The 19,656-nt window shown below is 41.7% G+C and overlaps 1 protein-coding gene across 1 annotated transcript in view; it reads right to left on the minus strand.

The window, feature by feature from the left end:
- Positions 1-6,415: 6,415 nt before the first annotated feature.
- RNF144A (ring finger protein 144A) overlaps positions 6,416-19,656 on the minus strand; it is a 76,378-nt gene continuing 63,137 nt past the window's right edge. Inside the window, exons 5-8 of the mRNA XM_054998176.1 lie at positions 18,148-18,355; positions 14,632-14,779; positions 13,079-13,168; positions 6,416-11,095 (exon numbers count right to left, since the gene is read on the minus strand). Coding sequence (XP_054854151.1) covers positions 10,964-11,095; positions 13,079-13,168; positions 14,632-14,779; positions 18,148-18,355 — 578 coding nt within the window. The 3' untranslated portion in view covers positions 6,416-10,963. The remainder of the gene's footprint in view (positions 11,096-13,078; positions 13,169-14,631; positions 14,780-18,147; positions 18,356-19,656) is intronic.

Raw genomic sequence — 19,656 nt, forward strand, 5'->3', positions numbered from 1 at the left:
GACATGATTTCTCTCTTTCAATATTTAAAGGCTGTCACTTAGGGGACGGGAGGGAGCTGTTTTTTTAAAAAAACAGAGGATAGGACTCACAATAAAGGGTTTAATCTACAGGGGAGGAGTACTTGCTGGATATTAGGAAAAACTTCTTCACATTAAGGGTAATTCAGTAGGGTGATTGGCTTCCTAGGGGTGTGGTGGGTTCCCCCTCATTGGGAGTCTTCAAGGAGCAGCTGGACAAATACTTGTTGATGATGTTATAGACTGTTTCTACATTGGGCACAGGGTTGGACTAGACAGCCTGGAAGACCCCTTCCAACTCTAAAATTCTATGAAAATATACCTATTACCATCTTCGTCTAGAAGTCTTTAAACTAGCCTAGCTTTTAAAAATCTTTTATATTCTTAAAAGAAGAATGTCTGTTTCTGTTTCGTTGCTGCTGCAGCCACTAGTACAATCTGGCAGGGCCCAATACATGACTGGAGATCTGTGTTGAGTTTAGAGAGTAATTGTGTTATCCTAATCTATTCATAGCTGAAAAAATGAAAGCTTTTATTCCTCTGCATTTGGTTAAACTTGCAGCACAGGGGATAGAAACTGTTATTGGAAACTTGCAGCTAGAAAAGTCCTCTTTGACATTAAGTGTGTGCAACACATTGTAAGTTAGGGCAGTCCTGAGGCTGGGTCTTTTCGGAAGCCTTCTAACTCATTTTGTATTCTAAATTGCAGGTGAGTGCTAAGTGGGGGGAGATGAGCAGGGAGGGGGCACGGCGACAAAAAACACAGACATAGCGCTGGAGGTAAAGGCCACAGCTTTATTGAGATTACAGCTCAAGGAGCAAAGGCGCGCATAGGGCATGGATCCAAGCATCAGCTGACCCGCCTGCCAACCCTTACTGCCCAGACCCCTTATGGGGATCCCCATAATAGGGAAACTGAGCCTGAGGGCCCTGTTTCCCCCCAAACGGATCAGTGCCCGATGCCCAATACGCAGCCTACTAACTCCAAAGTTGTGATGAAAGGGAGGGCTGGGCAGGATGCCGCCACGAGCCAAGTGCTGAGGAGCAGGGCCCAGCTTTGTAGCCCAGGGGTCTGCACCAGATGTGCCTGGGCATGCTCCCCCAGCCCCTGGTCATTCCCCCGCCCCTCCAAAACATGGCAGCCACCATGCCATCTCCCCACCCACCTCCCCTGCATTGCCTGCACCTGGCCCCCAGGTGAGTCTAGGAGCCATTGTTTGCAGGTGAGTGGAGGTTAGCAGGGAGGGGGCATGGTGACAAAAACACATGGACACAGTGCTGGAGGAAAAGAAGGCCATAACTTCATTGAAATTACAGCTCAGGGAGCAAAGGCACACATAGGGCATGGATCCGAGCATCGGGTGACCCACCTGCCAAGCTGATAACCCTCATGCCCTCTCAGACCCCTGCTGAAGGGGGGAACCATGGGATGACAGTCAGTGGGATGCCACGTGGGTATACACCCCTGTGTGAAACATCCCCTGCCACCTGGGAGTGAGGCGGACTGACAGCCCCCGACTGGGCATGCACCGGCTGTTCCTTACTCCCCAGTCCCCTTATGGGGATCCCCATAATAGGGAAACTGAGCCTGAGGGCCCTATTTCCCCCCAAATGGATTGGTGCCCAATACCCAAGAAAAGTCCTCTTTGATGTCAAGTGTGTGCAATACATTGGAAGTTAGGGCAATCTTGAGGCCGGGTCTTTTCTGAAGCCTTCTAAATTACTCATCTTGTAGTCTAAATTCAGATTAAAACACCCACATTGTTCAGGATTAACCTATATTTTTTTAGATTATGGCACACCACAAGCAGAGAATAAAGGCTGAAAGAAGACACTGTTAAAATATTTTAGATGGTGTACAACTAAATGACCCATATCACATATCAGAAAGCAAAGAGCAAAACACAGTCCTTGCAGATGCCGGGCAATCTGACCTAAGGAAAAATTCCTTCTCAAGTAGGGTCTTTTAAAACATATAATGAAATCCTCTGTTAGCTCACATGAATTCCTCCCTGCAAGGAACTGACTCACCCACATAAAGTGTATTTTTCTTTCTGCTTCTTTCTTCATCCACCACCCTTTTCAGTAACTCAAACCCCCTTCCAGTGCCCTTTTAATTCTGTTATCTTTTCCTTTTTTTGCTCCAACTTTACTTCTCCTCCCTCGTCTCTTCAGTGTGTCCCTCTCCCTCCATCCCCCACATATTACTAACCAAGGGTTGAAATCCTCAACAATGTTGGTTTGGGGGTGCCTAGAAATCCCCACATGGCTGTGAAGATCCCACAACATAGTCCTTGAGATCTTGGTAGTGTGGAGAGATTTTTCTTGCTGCTGCTGGAAGGGGGGGGGGAGCCCCATCAAGCTTTAATCTACAACCCTGTGTGTAGCTTTAATCTACAACCCTGTGTGTAGATTAAACACCCTAGCTGTCCCTACCTTAAGAAAATTCACTCTGTACAAAAAGGTATAATGCTTAACCAAAATCCAAACGTTTATTGAGTATGTATCCAAGAGCATAATGCAAACCACAAAGAAAAAAGAGAAAAAACAACAACACAAAGGCTTAAAATATATATGAATATGCAGTCTTAAAGCTTAAGGCAAAAGGTACCAACATACTAACTACTAAGGGTTCTATATTTAATATTCAATGTCCCATTCCCTCTCCTAGATCGAAAGCTTTCGGGCTACCCCTGCCAACAGCTTGGAGAGCTTCCTAAAGGTGGAAGTCTCCTTGCCAATTGGCAAGTGCAGCAATGATGGGACCTCAGCTCCTCCCTTTTATGGACCCAAGTTGGCGTGTTGTGTACAGAAAGCTGCTATCAGTAGGACTAGCTTGTTCCTACTCAAGGCCCAAATGGACTACTACTTCTAAAATGACCTTTACCAGTTAGAGAAAGGGATTTCACACTCTGCCAGTGCAGGTTCCGTTTATGTTTCTCAAAACGTGGGAAAGAAGACCTGAAACCCCTTTATCTGACTGACTCACTATAATTTATAGGCAAGCCTAAAGACCTTGCATACCACTCGATGCCAACTGGCACCAATTAACTTAGTGTCCTCCTCCCTTTTCCCAGGAAATGAAACTCCGGCCAGCCTTGGGGGGGGGGGTGCAGAAACGAAAGTTAGAGGCCTCTACTGCGGCTTTTGGGAGCTTCTTCACAGAGAGCCTGAGCTGAATTCATGTTACTAATGGCCTGGTCTCAGATCCAAACTCCAAATTCTTACCACAGCTAGCATTATTTCCTTAAAGAAGTAGACATTGCTTTTATAGTTTGGGGTAGGGGTTAGAGTGGGGAAAGGGTGTATAAAGAAGGTTCCAAAGAAAAAAGGAGGATGAGTAATAGAAAGGGTTGAAAGGGTGTTATTTCTATTGGATAAAAAAGTAGAATCCAGTAGCACCTTTAAGACTAACCAACTTTATTGTATGCTACAATAAAGTTGATTAGACTTAAAGGTGTTACTGGACTTGCAACTACAGACTAATATGTCTAACTTCTCTGGATCTATTGGATAAAAAAATACCAATAAAAAGGAACTTGATGTTAACTGGATAAAAAGGAGTTAGAGAACAGGACTAATTTTCCTGGAAATGTGAACTACTGCTAGAAACTTGTAAGTTAAACTACCATTTGGAAACTTTCGGCATAAGAAGTACGACAGTAGCTTACCAGCACACTTTGCTTTAGCTAGATCTGTTACTGCTTGGCTTCAACAGGAAGATAAAGGTTTCATATAGATAGGCAATAGTTTAAAATCATCAGCAAGGCAAGAAAGCTGGGGCAATAGATTTTGTTTCACATTATTACCATAGATTAACTCCATAGTTCCAAATGGTAGAGTTGTGGTTAGAGCATCAGACGAGGACCTGGGAGACCCAGGTTCAAACCCCCACTCTGTCATGGAAGCTGTCTGGGTGACCTTGGGCCAGTCACTCTCTCTCTCAGCCTAACCTACCTTACAGGGTTGATGTGAAGATAAAATGGAGGATGTAAGTCGCTTAGTGTTCCCATTGGCAAAATACAAATAAATAAAATAAACCATTTGCTGAAGAGGTATTAGAAGACAAAATCAGTCATGTAGGTAAAAATAAGCACCAAGAGAAGAGACATGTAGTTTATTACATGAAGTATTACATATATGACTGCCAGGCAATCACTGTAGATATACCATATGCTTTGTGTCGTAAGCTACTGGCTTTTGGTGAATTAGTTCATACCCTTAAGAGAAGTTTGCTGACTTAGAGAAACTAAGAGAGGTACCATATGTAGACGATATTTCATGGATCTGCTAGGGGCATCTGCTCTGTGGTGACATCTCCTCAGCTGTCAGGAAGAATGAGAGTCCTGGGGAAAGTGGATGTCTGGTGTGTGTGTGGGGGGAGGCATTTCTCAGAAAGAATAAATTCCTCTGATGGAGAACTGACATCTTCTCACCCCTCTGGAAATGAAGGAGGGAGCTATTGATAGGGGGAGATGCAGTCTTTAGGAACACGAGCTCAGTCTGTGCTGGACATTTTATCTGCAGTATGTTGGACAAATGTTTATGAAGCGGCTGAAATAAGGAATAAGATATACCTACATTGTTAGGAAGAGACGTGCTGGGGTGCCTTTGCAGATTAATGAAAGTGTTCAATTTAAAACATACTTTTTAAAAAACGGTTCATAGAGCTAAAACGATGGCCATATTTATATTTGTTCAACGTTTTAATTCCATTCATGTGTACTCTGTATTTTATCAAAATCATTTTTCTTACTGAAATTTGTTGTACTGTCAAGTGCGGGGAAGGGCAGCAATTTGAGGAGGAAAGCAGGTTTTGCTCTACTTCCTTGTTATCAAGCCTCTGTAATTGTTGGTCTTTCCATCCTCTTAGGCCCCAGCTTTTCTGCCAGTCTAATGGGTTTCAGAAAACAGATGGAAGAGCTTGCAGAGAAGCTCACCACTATACCCTGATCTCATTACACTCACCAGAAAGTGGGGACAGACCCACCTCTATTAGGAATTTTCAGCCCGTAAGTCGGCAATTAATCAAGGTGCATTTTGATCTGAAGTGTTAACTAGTAATAGTAAGATTAAATCTTAGGGCTATTATCCTAGCAAATGCATTTTACAAAAAAAATGCTGTCATGACTGCAAAAAGGGATGCACATTTTTTTTTTACATTGGGTGCACTGTTTTGATCATATTGCCATTATTTAAACTGGCTGTTATTTTTCTTTATTATTTATGATATTTATAGTCATACGATCAATGGCTGGGACATTGAATAAGCAATACAATAGGCTGTGGACTGCAGAAATTCAAACACAAGCAGAAATCCAAATACATTAGCGGTGGCAAGGTTAGCCATAGCTTCTACTTGGAAAGCCTACTCTAGAGCTACAGTTTGATAAATTATGGACACAATTTGTGATGGGAAAGACCGCTGAGGGTCTGAAACTTCACTCCTATGATGATATGAACAGCAGTTTTTAAGTACCTGGCTACCGATATTGCAGTATTTTGCTGAGAATGAGATTATTCCATCTAATGCGCATCCTCAGGATTCGATTTCTATTTGAGGCTATGATATTGTTTCTTTGATGGGATTAAGAACTGGTTCAACACTCCTAATAGTCGGAGCATAGTCTTTCCCTCCCTTTTATTACAGTGGCATTGTCAATCTTTTCCTACGTCGGTTTTCTTTAATTTTATAATGTTCTGTATGTTACATTTTTTTTAAAAAAATGCGGGAATTTTTTTAAAAAAGAAATCCAAATACAGAGCTGAAACCAAACTGAAACAAAACATAAGCAATTCAACATGACAGATTAAAGTACATGGAAACTACCCAGTGGGAGCATACTTGCAGCAACAGACAGTACACAGTATAGCATAGTCTCTATGCCTTTACCAAATCATCTCTCCAAAACCATTTCCTTAAAACACAGCCCTATTATCTGTGAAAAAAGCCCTCTTGAATTATTCAGCTTTGATCATTTCTGGAAAACCAGGAGAGTGGGAGCTTTCCTGACCTCTTCCATAAGGTGGGGGAAACAACAGGGAATGCATGTGTATGGGCGGCTATTGATTTTGCCCATTTGCAGGGTGGTACTTGTAGAAAGCTCTATTCATATGAGTGAAGCTACTGTGGCGGGGCATAAGGAAAGAGGTGGTTATGAGGGGCAAGGCTTTGTATGTGATAGTTGTTAGCTGCCTTAGAAGTGGAGGGGAGGGGTGGATAGGAAGAATTTGGCCTGGAGCACCCTTTGCGATGTCTTGGAAAATCACTTTGTGAGGATTCTCCCTATCCCACAAAGTTGTGTAAAATAACCCCTTAAGAACAGACACTTTAGTTGGCTGGAATGCTAAAAGGGGGAGGGAGAGACCAGCAGCACAATAATCACAGGAGACAGAGTCATTTAAAATATCTATTGAAATTACAAATAAAACTCTTCAGTATGGTTCAAAGTACAAAACAACATTCAAAGGCATCCAACAGCTCTTTTATACATCACAGTGTTAGTGGCACAAAAATGTAGTTACATTTCAAATACAGAAACAATTTTTTTTTATACACTAGTCAAATACGTCATTTATACATATGCGTGATTTCTCCATGCTGCTCTAGACAAGGTTAAAAACATATCCATGGTAAAATGAGCAAAGAAGTTTCAGTTTTACAGCAGATACTGGTACCTAATGTTCCCGGAACTCTGTAAAAGAGATGCGTATACAACAAAGCAAGAACCACCACCACCCATTGACTGGAAACGGCAGGTTTTTACTTTGTTGAAGGGCAACTGTACATAAGCACGAAAGCAGGCCTTTATCTTTATTGCCATCAGCAGCAACAACCAGCTCCATTTCTGTCCATCTTCAGTAAGGTTAGCCATCACATCTAGCTTTATAAAACTAGTCTATAGGGTCTTTTGTAAGTATTATTAGCTATATGGTACATTATCGAGAAGGCTTCCTGTTGATAAACTTTATAAGTCAAAGAAACATTTTGATACAGTGCAGATATAACTATTCCATTTCACTGTTGTATGACAGGTTGCCTGACCACTACACTCTGTTCTACGTGCTTTCCTGCTTAATTCTAAAAAAATGTAATTGGTACATGTGTGATCTGTCACAGCTGTCAGTTCAGTGTCTTCTCTTACAGGTTACCAAGGCATGGTTCATTGCTGCACACTGACTAAAATGCTACCCCGAAAGGTGCTTGATACAATCTCAGCTTCGTGTCAAGACTTCTTTTAGTACTTAAAAAAAAATACACAACGTGCACGTACACTTGGTACCTGATAAGGAAGGGGGGAAAGACAAAAACTGAGAACTGTGATGAACTGCACATGCTCAGCAAGTTGAACAATTTGGAAATCAAAACACAAAAGAATGGTGGACTATGAACACATTGATGGTATTATATTTGACCTTTAGTAGGTCGGAAGCCCCAAATTCAGACATGAAAAATTTCATAAACTTCCCTAAAAACAACCTACTTATTTATTCTTATGTCACAAGTGGGCTTTTTTTTTAATGAATCGTACATTATCTTTTCTCTTTAGATCCACATGCAAGGTTTGTGTTGCTCTGCTTCCAGGTAGAAAGCTATTTGTGCCAACCATTGTGTGTGTGTATGTGTGTGTGTGTGTGTGTATATAAAAAGAACTGGTCCAAATTGTTCCTGGGATACACCTTATCTGAAATTGTCTTTAGAACAATGAGAGCTTTGCACGGTACAAGGACTCAAGCTGAAAGTAACTGAAAGGTTCCCCCAATTCTGAATGATTAATCAAAACCATCTCTGCAAAACAGAATTTGTTTACAGATGGGCAAACAAAGGTTTGGATAAAATAAGGTTTGGAGTGCTACGTGAAGACATTCACAGCTCAGTTGGAGAGCCACTCAAGTAAGCAGAATGTTTTTCATTTCAGTGAGGGCAGAACTGAGTAGTCCAGGAAACAAGCCTCAAAGCCCTTGAGATGAAATGTCAGTCAAGACAGATATAAGAATTATATAACCCTCCATTAAAAGAGGACTTAAGGCAATGTAACCAAAGCAAGAAACAGCACAGAAGTAAAATACAAAGGGTATCAGGAGCCAAAATTCAGTTTTGATCTGGTAACAAATCAGAATTGCAACAAAAATGTGTGCGTGTCTGTGTGGTGTTCCCAGAGGCTTCAAAATTCTGTTTAATTTAGATCACGCTAATTACTCTTTCATGTCAGCATAAATACTGTCATTGTCAGAACATGTTAACAAGTAAGGCAGTTGCCAACAAATAGCCATTTACTAGTTGAAAAGCAAGGCCCCAAACTTAAAACACAGAGTACTTATATCCGATATGTAGAATACGAAAGTGATTTTAAAACATAGTACAGCATTAAGAACCTTTTATTCTAATTAAAGCATACCAGTCAAAATTTTGACTATCCTCTCTGAGATTATATAAACTCATCTTCCAAATAAAGGGCCTGAAACAACAATCTGACAGAAATGCCATTTTGCTTAGTAAAAGTTTACAGATTTGTTGTAAATATGATGCTGTCAGATCAACAGAATGCCCTTGAAGATTCTTCTGCACACCTAGATTAGAACGGACAAACTAGTGTAGCCAGAGAGAATGAAAGTGACGCCTACATTCCCAGGCTCCTTTGGTTCTGGCTGATCTCTGCTTACTCACTTGCAAAGTGACTGTGCCCATACTGTTGATTGCTGTACAAGCAGGGAAGCAGATTAAGATGTAGCAGTCTGTCTAATTGGGAGCAGACATATCATGCTTCCTTTTGCTGGTGCATCCAGGTAACAGTTTTCCAAGCCATTGACGGTGTGTTTTAGTTTTAAAAGGGGGCAGGGGGAGAAAGCAGATTCCTTTTACTCACACAAGGTGATCTGTAGTCAGTGGACTAAGCCTCCGGGGGAAAAAAAAACAAGGATCCGGAAGGTATTAAAAACATGGAACTCTTCTATCAGTCACAACTGTGACACATATATGTCTTGAAGTTCCTTCTAGCGGTACACACTACCTAAAGATTTTCACCTTTCCTCTATGCTTTTTGCTAGCTCATAGTTTTACCCCAACAGGCATCAGATATAATATTAAATCAACAGTATGTGGATTTTCACCCTGATCTAGTTAGCCCAAGCAAGCCCAATCTCGTCTGATCTTGGAAGCTAAGCAGGATCAGCCTTGGTTAGTAACTGGACCTCCAAAGATGACCAGTGTTGCAGAGGCAGGCAATGACAAACCACTTCTGATAGTGTCCTGCCTTGAAACCGCCAGTAGAGGTCGCCATAGGTCAGCTATGACTTTCCACCACTCTGTAGATTTTCACATTTGACTCCCTCTGGAGAAGCACCCCACTTCAAATCATATAAGAGACAGAAAAACAAAGCAGCAAAACAATCAAAATTAAAAATGGAAAATGGATACTTTTTCAAGGAAAAAAACCTTAATTGTCACAGTTTTTTCATACACCATGAGATATAATTGATTTGAAAACGGACTAGATATTTATAATGTTTAACAGATTTTACATATTACCACTGCAGGCATTTTTATTCGATGAAGCAAAAATAAAAGTTTAGTAGTTTTCATACTTAGTTAATAGGATGCAGCTGCTGACAGTAATATAAACAAATTCAGTACTTTGGAACATGATCCTTCCCTCTACAAGTACAGTTCAGTATTGTTGGACTAGACAGCCACAAGGCTCAAAGATGCTCTCTTCCCACTCCCCAGAAGGTGTCTGGTGTGCCCCAGCCATCAAGCAGAAAAGAAGGCCCATCACTGAGCCCTTCCCCTCCTCTTCCAAGATCTGGATGTCAACATAGTCCTGCCTGGGGGTCCAGCTACAGAACTGGGACACGGAGAAAGAGCAAGAGAATTGCATGAATGTCTGAGGAATGACTCATTTTGCGTAGTGGTTAGTGTGTGTGTTTGTACATGCCAAAGGCCAGTTAGGCGGAGGAAGAAAGTTGAACCCTGTGATTGGCCCTCCTTGTGCACAGAACTGTACCAGAGTAGGAAAGGATCATGCCCTTAATTTACTATATCAGTATCTGTCATTGACAGATGTGTCATGCCTTGAATCTTCACAATATTTAGGAGAACACCTATTTTGATTTCAATAGAATGCTCTCAATATGTACAGGAAAAGATACCTGGATTGGTTAGGTAGCCCTATTGATGTAGAAAGTAGCTAACTAACAAAGAAAGAATTTCCAGGCAAAGAAAACAGAAAAACAGTCATTAATTCCAACATTTTAAAAACAGCTTTGATTAGATAACAGGTCTGTGTTATAACTCAAACACTGAAAAAAAAAACCATTATATTTTTTTTAAAAAAGTATATTCACGCAAAACAACTGATACAATTTCCCAAAAATGTTAGCAGGAGCAATCAAATCTATTGTCTTTCGAAAAGCCAAAGGCAATGGATGGTCTTTATGTACTTATGTAGGTTGCCATTATTATTGTCTGTGTACATTTGGTGAGTTGAGATATTTTCCAATGGCAATTATAACAGAGACCTAATGAGTCAATATAGAACCGATTGATATTAAAATGGCAAGTGATACTGAAAACACATAGGTTTAGCAGTAAGACATCTTAATTTGATGCAACTGATATGTGAAATGTTTCATTTTATGAAAAGACAAACACAGCTCCAAGTCTGCCATAGAAGCCTCCAAGCCAATGAGAAATGACCTGTGTTACCTACACACACGTTTCTGATGCTCAGTTTTGTTTTATGCCAGCCCCTAAACACACCAGAATACCTGGAATGCCAGACGCCTACTCGGTACCGAGGGTAAGCAACTGTGTGGTAACTGCTGGATCATGGCACCTCAGGTCCTGTTTGAAGTCAGGATTGGGTCAAGTAAGGCTAAAATCAATGTTAAGTGCAAGAAGGGGTGGGAAACATACTGCAAAGAACCAGTCCCATCTTCACTCCACCTAAGTAGGTAGAGGGTCATCGTCTCCTTTATTACATTTGCACTTGCAGCAGAGAACAAATGGTGTGGCAAGTAAAAGAAAAGGAGAAGCCACTAACAGCAGTAGACCAAATCCTGCAAAGATGCCCACGACCTGAAATAAATATAGTAGAAAAGGATACAACATCAGTAATGTTCTCAAAAATGTGCTTTAAGGAAGACTGGAGCAAAATTAGGGTCTCTGTTTTTCAAAAACTTAACTCTTTCAATGCCACAACATTATCTTTTTTCGTATAAAACATACACAGGAAGCAGTCTTATAATACATTATATAACAGGTCTATCAAGGTCACTGTTATCTACTCTCAAAGGCTGCAACTCTATTAGGCAGACTTTCACACCGTCACCTATCTGGTTCTTTTCAGTGGCGATGCCAGGGTGGGGTCCTCCTGAATGCAAAGCAGGTGCTCTACCACCGAACTATGTCCTTGGTCCAGAAGTTAGGGTATCACAATTACTCAGATCCTTACTCTGAAGAATCCGCAATCTAAGCTTCGATAAAGGGGGAGACAGCAAAGGCAGGAAGGAGGAGAGGATAACAGAGGGAGTGGGAATGTTGGGCATGTGTGTCAATACCGTGACATGCATACCTAGGTCTAGCTTTCGCCAGTGATGAGGACAACGAGGCTAAGCCAAAGCCTGAGCCAGAACAAGTGAGTTTTGAGGAGGGATTATTTAACATGAATTCTGGTTAGCTTAATGGAGAATTACAGTCTTCCAGTTATGGAGACAGCCAAGAACCAAGTTACTAGAAGGTACTGCCATGTGCAATTGATTTACAGACTGATTCACATAGAAGTAAAAGAATCTTACGCCTGCAGGATAGCATGGCAGATGGAGACAGCATTCTAAGAGGTGATCTGTAATATGCCTATATGTGTTTAATAATTTTGAAAGACTGGGGAAGAGGAATAATGATTTCACTAGCAAATCTATGACACGTACCATTTTGCAGCTGGAACAGTGATCCATTTGGGCATTTAGTTTTGAGATTTTATTACTTAACCTTTATTGTGTCTCATCAGCAGGTGGCACTGTTGAACAAAATTAATTTGAAGGGTACATTGCTGCATTATGTAATAGCAGACTGAATACTGTAAGATTTTAGAAAATCTACAATTTCTTAATTTCATATAGAAATTTTTAAAAAGATCTGAGTGTTTTCATGCTCTTCACCAAACCTTCTGCAAAATACAGCTGCTTACTTCTGCAATGTCCTACCTTGCATCATCTCTGAACTGTAATTTTTTTGGCACTAGGAACATAATCATAATGATGATGAAAACGATGATGATAATGTGCTTATATACCACCCTTCTTGACAGATTAGCATCACGCTCAGAGCAGTGAACAAAGTCAGTGTTTATTATTATCCTCACAATACAGCTGGGGAGCTGGGGCTGAGAGGAGTGGCTTACTCAAGGCCACCTGCAGAGTTCATGGCCATAGTGGGAGTCGAACTAGCAGAGTGCTGATTGAAAGCTCAGCCCCTTAACCATTATGCTACAAAGCTCTCCACTGCAATACCATGCTTTTAATTAGAATTAAAGCACAGTTTCTCTTTAGCTTTATTTTGCTTAATGGTCTCCAGTGTCAGAACAGAGAAGAGTGAAAGCCTAATTAATTTCAACAGCTAGCAACCTGCATTGTGGGGTCACCACAATTTAGCCAAGTTCTTTTAGGATTAGTCTGTAAATCCGGTAACCGCTCTCTCTTTTTTCTGCTCACCAAAGATGCAGCAACATGCTGGCATAACTACAGGAGATAGCTGTGACTGAGAGTGTTTTTCAGTACCTCCCAGAGCCCTGCAAATCAATTAGCCATTTTTATTTTACTTGCAAGGGACACACAAATGACTTCACATATCTCCTCAAACAGAAGCCAAGTTCCTTCCACTCACCTGTTGAAGACTTTCAACAGGTCTACATAGAAGGAAGAAGTTAAAAATATTTTGATTTAAAAAGAAAAAAAACAAACCTTGTTTTCTCTGTGTTGTTTCTGCCTGAGCCCATGATATCCTTAATTCACTTTAGTTTTGTACAAAGAATGAAAGACTGCAAAGATACCTGGCACCTACCTGTGTTCTGTGCCAAATCACTGATGCTCTGGAATGACCCAGCTTATTTCGGCAAGGTCCTTTGTCATAATGTATAAGGAGAAAGTCATCCTATAAACCAATAGAAAAAATCATTTTGGTGACGGTGGTGATGGGGAACAGATCCTTTTCATAAGAAACCATCAAAAATATCTCTTGATAGATGCTGACGGCACTGAAGGCTAAGAAGGCTGTAACTCTGCTTAGGATTGCACTGTTAGGATTTTCCTTGGGTTTCTAGCAGAAAACCAAAACCAGGTAGAGACTAATGAAAAACGTGAATTGTCTCTGGGATGCAGATGCCACGAAGCGCCAAAAATAGGGAGAAACTACTTTTGGAGCTATGATACATCTTCGTCCCACACGGGAGTGACATTGCTTGGCACGGCTTTTACTACGCTGCAAGGCGAAATGACACCCCTGAGTCAGCTGTGCTGATCAGCAAGGAGGCAGGCTTTAGCTCATGGACATGGCTTGCAGAACTGCACACTTTTGCCACAGACCCTGAAATCAGTATTACACAACACATCTCTGTCCAAAAATATGCTTGGAAATCGATCACTTGCCCTGGAATGTCCATGAGATGACCTCAGCATGCTACCACCGGGTGTGTGTGTGTGTCCTACCTCCCCCTTAAACCATTTTCCAAAATAGCAAGGGGGGTTCTGTGTTTGCTACTACACATGGAGTATTCTGTGCGTGCAGAGCAGTTTTTATTGATTTTTAATCAGTAACAACAGATAAATATCTTCCTCCCCATGCTATTTTGACATGGGGAAACAGCAAGAGCCCTTCTCCCCTTGTGGTGGTGTTCTGAGGGTATTTGGGATCTCCTTTATTTTTAACAGCTGTTTCCCACAGTTGCTGTGTGGCTGAAAGGAACCCAAGGTGGGTCTGGGAAACCAGGACCCAACTCTTTAAAAACCTGCATGTCCAGTTTAATTTAGTGATAGAGGAGGACAGACTAATCTCCCTGAGGAACGAGTTCGAAAGCGTTGGCACTACAACCAAGAAGGACCTTTCTCAGGTTGCCATGCATCTAGTTTCAGATGGCAGGGGCACTTGAAGCAAGGCTCCCAACGATGGCTAGTGTGGACAGGTTCATATGGGAGAAGGCAGTACACAGTATGCACACACACTTTGTAATGATACACAAGTTCATCTCCTTGGTGGGGAAAAGTAATTTAGGCAAAACTGCAGTGAGGGGCATTTCTCCCACAGTAACTAGCAAACTACACCAGCCTCTTTAGACCAACCTATGAAATCCTTTTCCTTGAGATAATGCTGCCGTCCTTTGGCAATCATGTTAGGCTACTGTAATGAACAATCAGTATGCATGTAACTGATTGTGTCTGCCAAGGCAATCTGTTATGTACCATTTGTTAACTTTTTGTCATTTTTAGTTCTTTATATAATTTTTAAACATCCAATCAACATGTAATTTAGAATGTGTTCAATTTGCAAGGGCATTTGCTTAGTGGGATAATATATGATAATCTCTCAGTCTCAAATTTAGCTATGCAAAGCATACTCACATCAAGTGATTCCAAACAGTACCAGCAAAAGGCATGTTTACAGTTTTTACACATCATTTGAGCACAGCCTTCATCCCGTTCAATATAAACCTTGCATTTAGGGCAACGTTTTATTGGAGCATCATCTTCTTCCATTTTAAACACGGAGCTGAAAGACATTTTGGTAATATTTTTATACAGAGAGAGAGAGAGAGCTTTTCCAGCGTTCAAATTTCATGTTGAAAACACTATTCGGTTTTGTTATAGAACCAGTCTTGCCACACTGATGGAAGTCCTATATCAGATTATTGATACATTTTTATTGATATGATTTGTTTTTATTGTCTGCTTCACTTTGTTTTATTGTTGTGAGCTGCCTTGAGTAGATCTGGAGAGGTGGCATACACATTTCTAAATAAATAAATAAGATACATTGGGAGAGATACAGGGAATTATGCTATCCTGTTGATTTTTCTGGTCCTCTTGACAACTTTCAAGAGCATTGACCATGGTATCCTTTTGGACCGGCATGCTGACCTGGCAACTGGCGTACCATGCTCTAGCAATCCACTCCTACTTGGCCAGTTGGTTCCAGAAGGTAGACCTAAGGGGCTTCTGTTTGACCTCATGTTTAATCAGTCTTGCCCCCATACTATTTAAGATTGACATGAAACCACAGAGAGAGGTCACCTGGAGATCAGAAATAATCGTTATGCTGCGGACACCTAGCTCCATTACTTTTTTCCCTATCAGGCTCTAGTGAGACAGTGGATCTTCTGGAGTGACAGTAGTCTAGATGAGGATCAACAAATTGATCCTCAGTCCATGGAAGACAGAGGACCTATTGTGCAATAGGTCAATTTGGTGTAGTAGTTAAGAGCACAGGACTCTAATCTGGAGAACCGGGTTTGATTCCCTACTCCTCCACTTGAAGCCAGCTGGTTGACCTTGGGTCAGTTACAGCTTCTAGGAGCTCTCTCAGCCCCACCCACCTCACAGGGTGTTTTGTTGTGGGGATAATAATGACATACTTTGTAAACCATACTTTGTAAACATACTTTGTGGGCGTTAAGTTGTCCTGAAGGGTGGTATATAAATCAAATGTTGTTGTTGTTGTTATTATGATGGTGCCCACCCAAGACTGGGATGCTGGCCTGTTCTAGACAGGTTCACACTTTGCCTTTAAGCAGCAGATTCAGTTTCAGGGTGCTGCTTATCCATATCTACAGCTGGAGATGAAAATATGAAGATCTCTGTTATAAAAGTACCTTTAACCAATTTTAGCTGATCCACCAACTATTACCCTTCTCAGAGAGCTGGAATTTAGCCATGATCGTCCATTCAATGATCACATTCAGGCTACATTAGTAAAAATTGTTTAATGAAGGACTGCCTTTGCAGATAGTGCAAAAATCACAGTTTGTGTAGAATGTTGTTGTAAGCCTGTTGATGGGGTCTAGCTATAGACAGAACACCTCACTGGTCTTTGAACAACTTAATTTGCTTCCTATCTGTTTCCAAACCCAAAATCCTGGTCATTACCTTTAAGGCCCTAAATGGCTGAGGGACAGGATATTTAAAGGACCGTCTATCTTCTATGATGGTCATTCAAAGCCATGCTGCCTTCCACCTTTTCCAAACGTAAGGCAAGCAGCAGCTAAAAGGACACCTTTTCATTCATGGTGCCTCAACTCTGGAAGGCTCTCTCTGGATGTTTACCTGGCACTGCAATTATCTTTCTGGCACAAGGCAAAGGCTTACGGCTCTCCAAAATTTTTAGGTGGATGGTTTTCCTTTCTCTTTCTCCCTATATGTTGTTGTGCTATTAAGTCTCGTTTTTATAGAGATCACCGAATTGTTGGTTTCAGGGCTTTTTTTCTGGGAAAAGAGGTGGTGGAACTCAGTGGGTTGCCCTTGGAGAAAATGGTCACATGGCTGGTGGCCCCACCCCCTGATCTCCAGACAGTTTCTAAGGCACCTCCAGCGGCGCGGAGGGCAATCTATACTCCCCTCTGTCTGGAGATCAGGGGGCGGGGCCACCACCCATGTGACCATTTTCAAGAGGTTCTGGAACTCCGTTCCACCGTGTTCCAGCTGAAAAAAGCCCTGGTTGATTTTAATCTCTCTGCCATTGGGGTGGATGTTCCCCTTACCCTACCACTACACTGAACAGAGTTTGAAGCCTTCCCCTAGCCTAAAGAGCCTTCTTCCAACTTGTGGCTCTTCCATTGAAGGAAGAGCCACTTAAATTGGAGGAAGGTTCCTTGGAGGATGGTTGGATTGAATCATTATGATGTTTCTTATAATTTGATGTTTTTAACCAAATTGTGTTTGTATATATTAACTGCCCTGGCTACTAATTTTTTTGGTTGACAGAAAAGATAAAAATACTTCAATACAATATAACAGATTAATCCTAACAAATTTGTAACGACCAAACACTCAGCTCAGTTGCCAAATGTTTATTGAAATGAAAAACGTCTTGCAGCCTGTCCTAAAAAAAAACAACCCTTTATTTTCAGGGCAATAGTAAGATAAAATAGGAATTGCCATGGAAAAAGCTCACACCCTCAACCTGTTCTCATGTGAGACATTGATGTGAACACCAACAGGCTATTCTGTCCAAAAATGGCCCGGTGGACACTAATGAGATGTTCCTTCAAGTATTCAGATTGGATGTGTGTGCACGCCTATCTGATGCCAATTGGTAGCTTGCATTCTGAACTAGCTGAAGTGCCCAAGAGTCTTCTCAGGAAACCCCGTTTAGTCCACTTTGCTACAATCAAGCCTGAGGCTTTGTGGCTGCATGGAGTCGACTCGGAAGGAACAAAGCCACAGCACAAGCTACTCTCATGTCACTGCAAACCAGATTTTACTACGTGAAAGTATTACAAAAGCTAACAACACTGCAAGGCAATACCTTATTCCAGCCCTTGACAAAATTTATCCAGCTTTAAGAGCCACTCCAAAAATTTAGGAGGCCGACTTATTTTTCAGCCTTCAGGGTCTTATATTTTAATTACCATACTTTCTAATTATTGCTACAATAAAGCCTAATCCTAAATTGTTCTGTTTCTTGTCATTTTTAAAAGCTATAGCAAAAGTGCTGTAGCATGTAAATAAATATGAGGTGACACTGGTTGTCATCATAACAAAAAGCTAACCTTATTCCTCACCTAAAGAAACTTTGCACTTCTACTGAGAATCACCAAGAGGCCCTTATAATAAATGACTGCTGGAAATACCAGGCACCACAATTAAATTTCTAGGTGCCATGGCACCCTGGCTCCTGGGATACACTGAACTCTGCCTTATTCCATCCACACACTTGGGAAAATCCTAGCTTATGTTTGACTTCACAACCATGACAATCTCATCTGCAATCATACAGCTTCATCTACTTTCTATAATGGAAAGGGGGAAATAGTTGTAAGTAAAAGTTGGCTAGTGATACTCCCAAGCCAATACTGGGGAAAGGGAAGGGTTGCTATTCAATGTGTTAAGAACCATGCCAACTTTATTTAGTAATGTCTGTACCTTGTTTCCCCTGGAAGGAAGCTGATGGGCATATTCTCTTGACAACCTTGCCCTGGATGCCAATTGGATTTGCACGCTGAACAGAATTCTATGTCACAAGATTGGCATTGTACAAGCTGGGGATTCTGAGGTCCTGATTCTTGAAGCTGGCAAACTGCTTGGCAGGATGAAGATGGGCACCAAGTCCGACAGGGATCCAGGAGCACCTCTGTATGGAAACCAAATTAATGGAAGAAGTGAAGATACAGAATTGGTTTTGAATCACAACATGCATACGGGATTCTTAGTACCTAATTAGATTTCTTGATATAGCCAAGGCCACAATCTGAGTGGCTTTGGATGTTGTAGAATGTGTGAGGAAGTCCAAGTACACCTCTTGTAGTGAAAGACGTGCAGATTCTAGTTGAGTTTATATGGAAAAGCAAGGGAATAGGAAATATACATCATTTTGGATTTCTAGCCAAGTTTCTCCCCCACCATACTTCATAACACCGTATCAAGGCAATTTCCTGTGAGATGGATACCAGTTTTGTGGATGGCCTGAGATACCTTTGGGAATTTCCACAAAGAACACTATGACTGTCACTGATGACCAAAAGCAAAATTATGAATTTTGGGAATGCAACTTAAAAAGCAGCCAACAATAGCATTTTAAGTTAAAATGACAAAACAGATACAAATAACATCTTCAGCATCATAGCATACAGGAATCATTAACCACTCTACTGGAATCTAAATTAAGAATCCAGTACTTGAATATTTAGGCGGTTTTCTAGAAACTTAATTTTAAAAATTATCTTACTTATTTTATATCACAAATATTTCTTCCTAGGAAATGAGAAATAGTTCCTAGGAAATGCAACAAAACACAAAAAGTCCTGGTTTAAGTTAGACATGATCAATTCCACAGAAGAGTTTGTTGTAAATGACTTACCAGGGGCGGCGCGCCTATTGAGGCCAGGTAGGCGGTGGCCACAGGCGCGGGGTGCCGGAGGGAGTGCTGGAAGAGGCGCGGGGGGCGAGAGCGTGCCCCCCAAAGCAGAAGCCTCCTATTCCTCCCACCCCGCGCCGCCACCAGCACAAGCCCCCGGCCGGGCGCAGCCACCGCGGGCAGGCATCTGCTGCGGCGGAGGCAACCGAGTGGGAGAGCTCGGAGGCCGCCCGCCGCAGCGATCAGGCCGGCGGCGGCGCATGAGCTCCCGTGATGACGTCACGCATGACATCATCACACAGGCAGGTGCGCGCGTGCTCGTGCGCGCGGGGGGGGGGGCGCTTGGCCGGCCAGCTGCGAGCGCAGCAAACCCTAGCGCCGCCCCTGTGACTTACATTCTATTATTTTCAATGGGACTTGGTCACTTTTAGTTACATAGCTGGATCAGAGCCCTACATGACTTTTTGCAAGAATTCAATCCGCTGCAGAGATTTCAGAACACAACACACCACTTTGATACACACTGATATATTATATCTGGAATTAAGCTAACACAAAATTGTATCCCTAGAATACTT

This window comes from Eublepharis macularius, chromosome 1 (genome assembly GCF_028583425.1).
Source record: "Eublepharis macularius isolate TG4126 chromosome 1, MPM_Emac_v1.0, whole genome shotgun sequence".
NCBI classification, from domain to species: domain Eukaryota; kingdom Metazoa; phylum Chordata; class Lepidosauria; order Squamata; family Eublepharidae; genus Eublepharis; species Eublepharis macularius.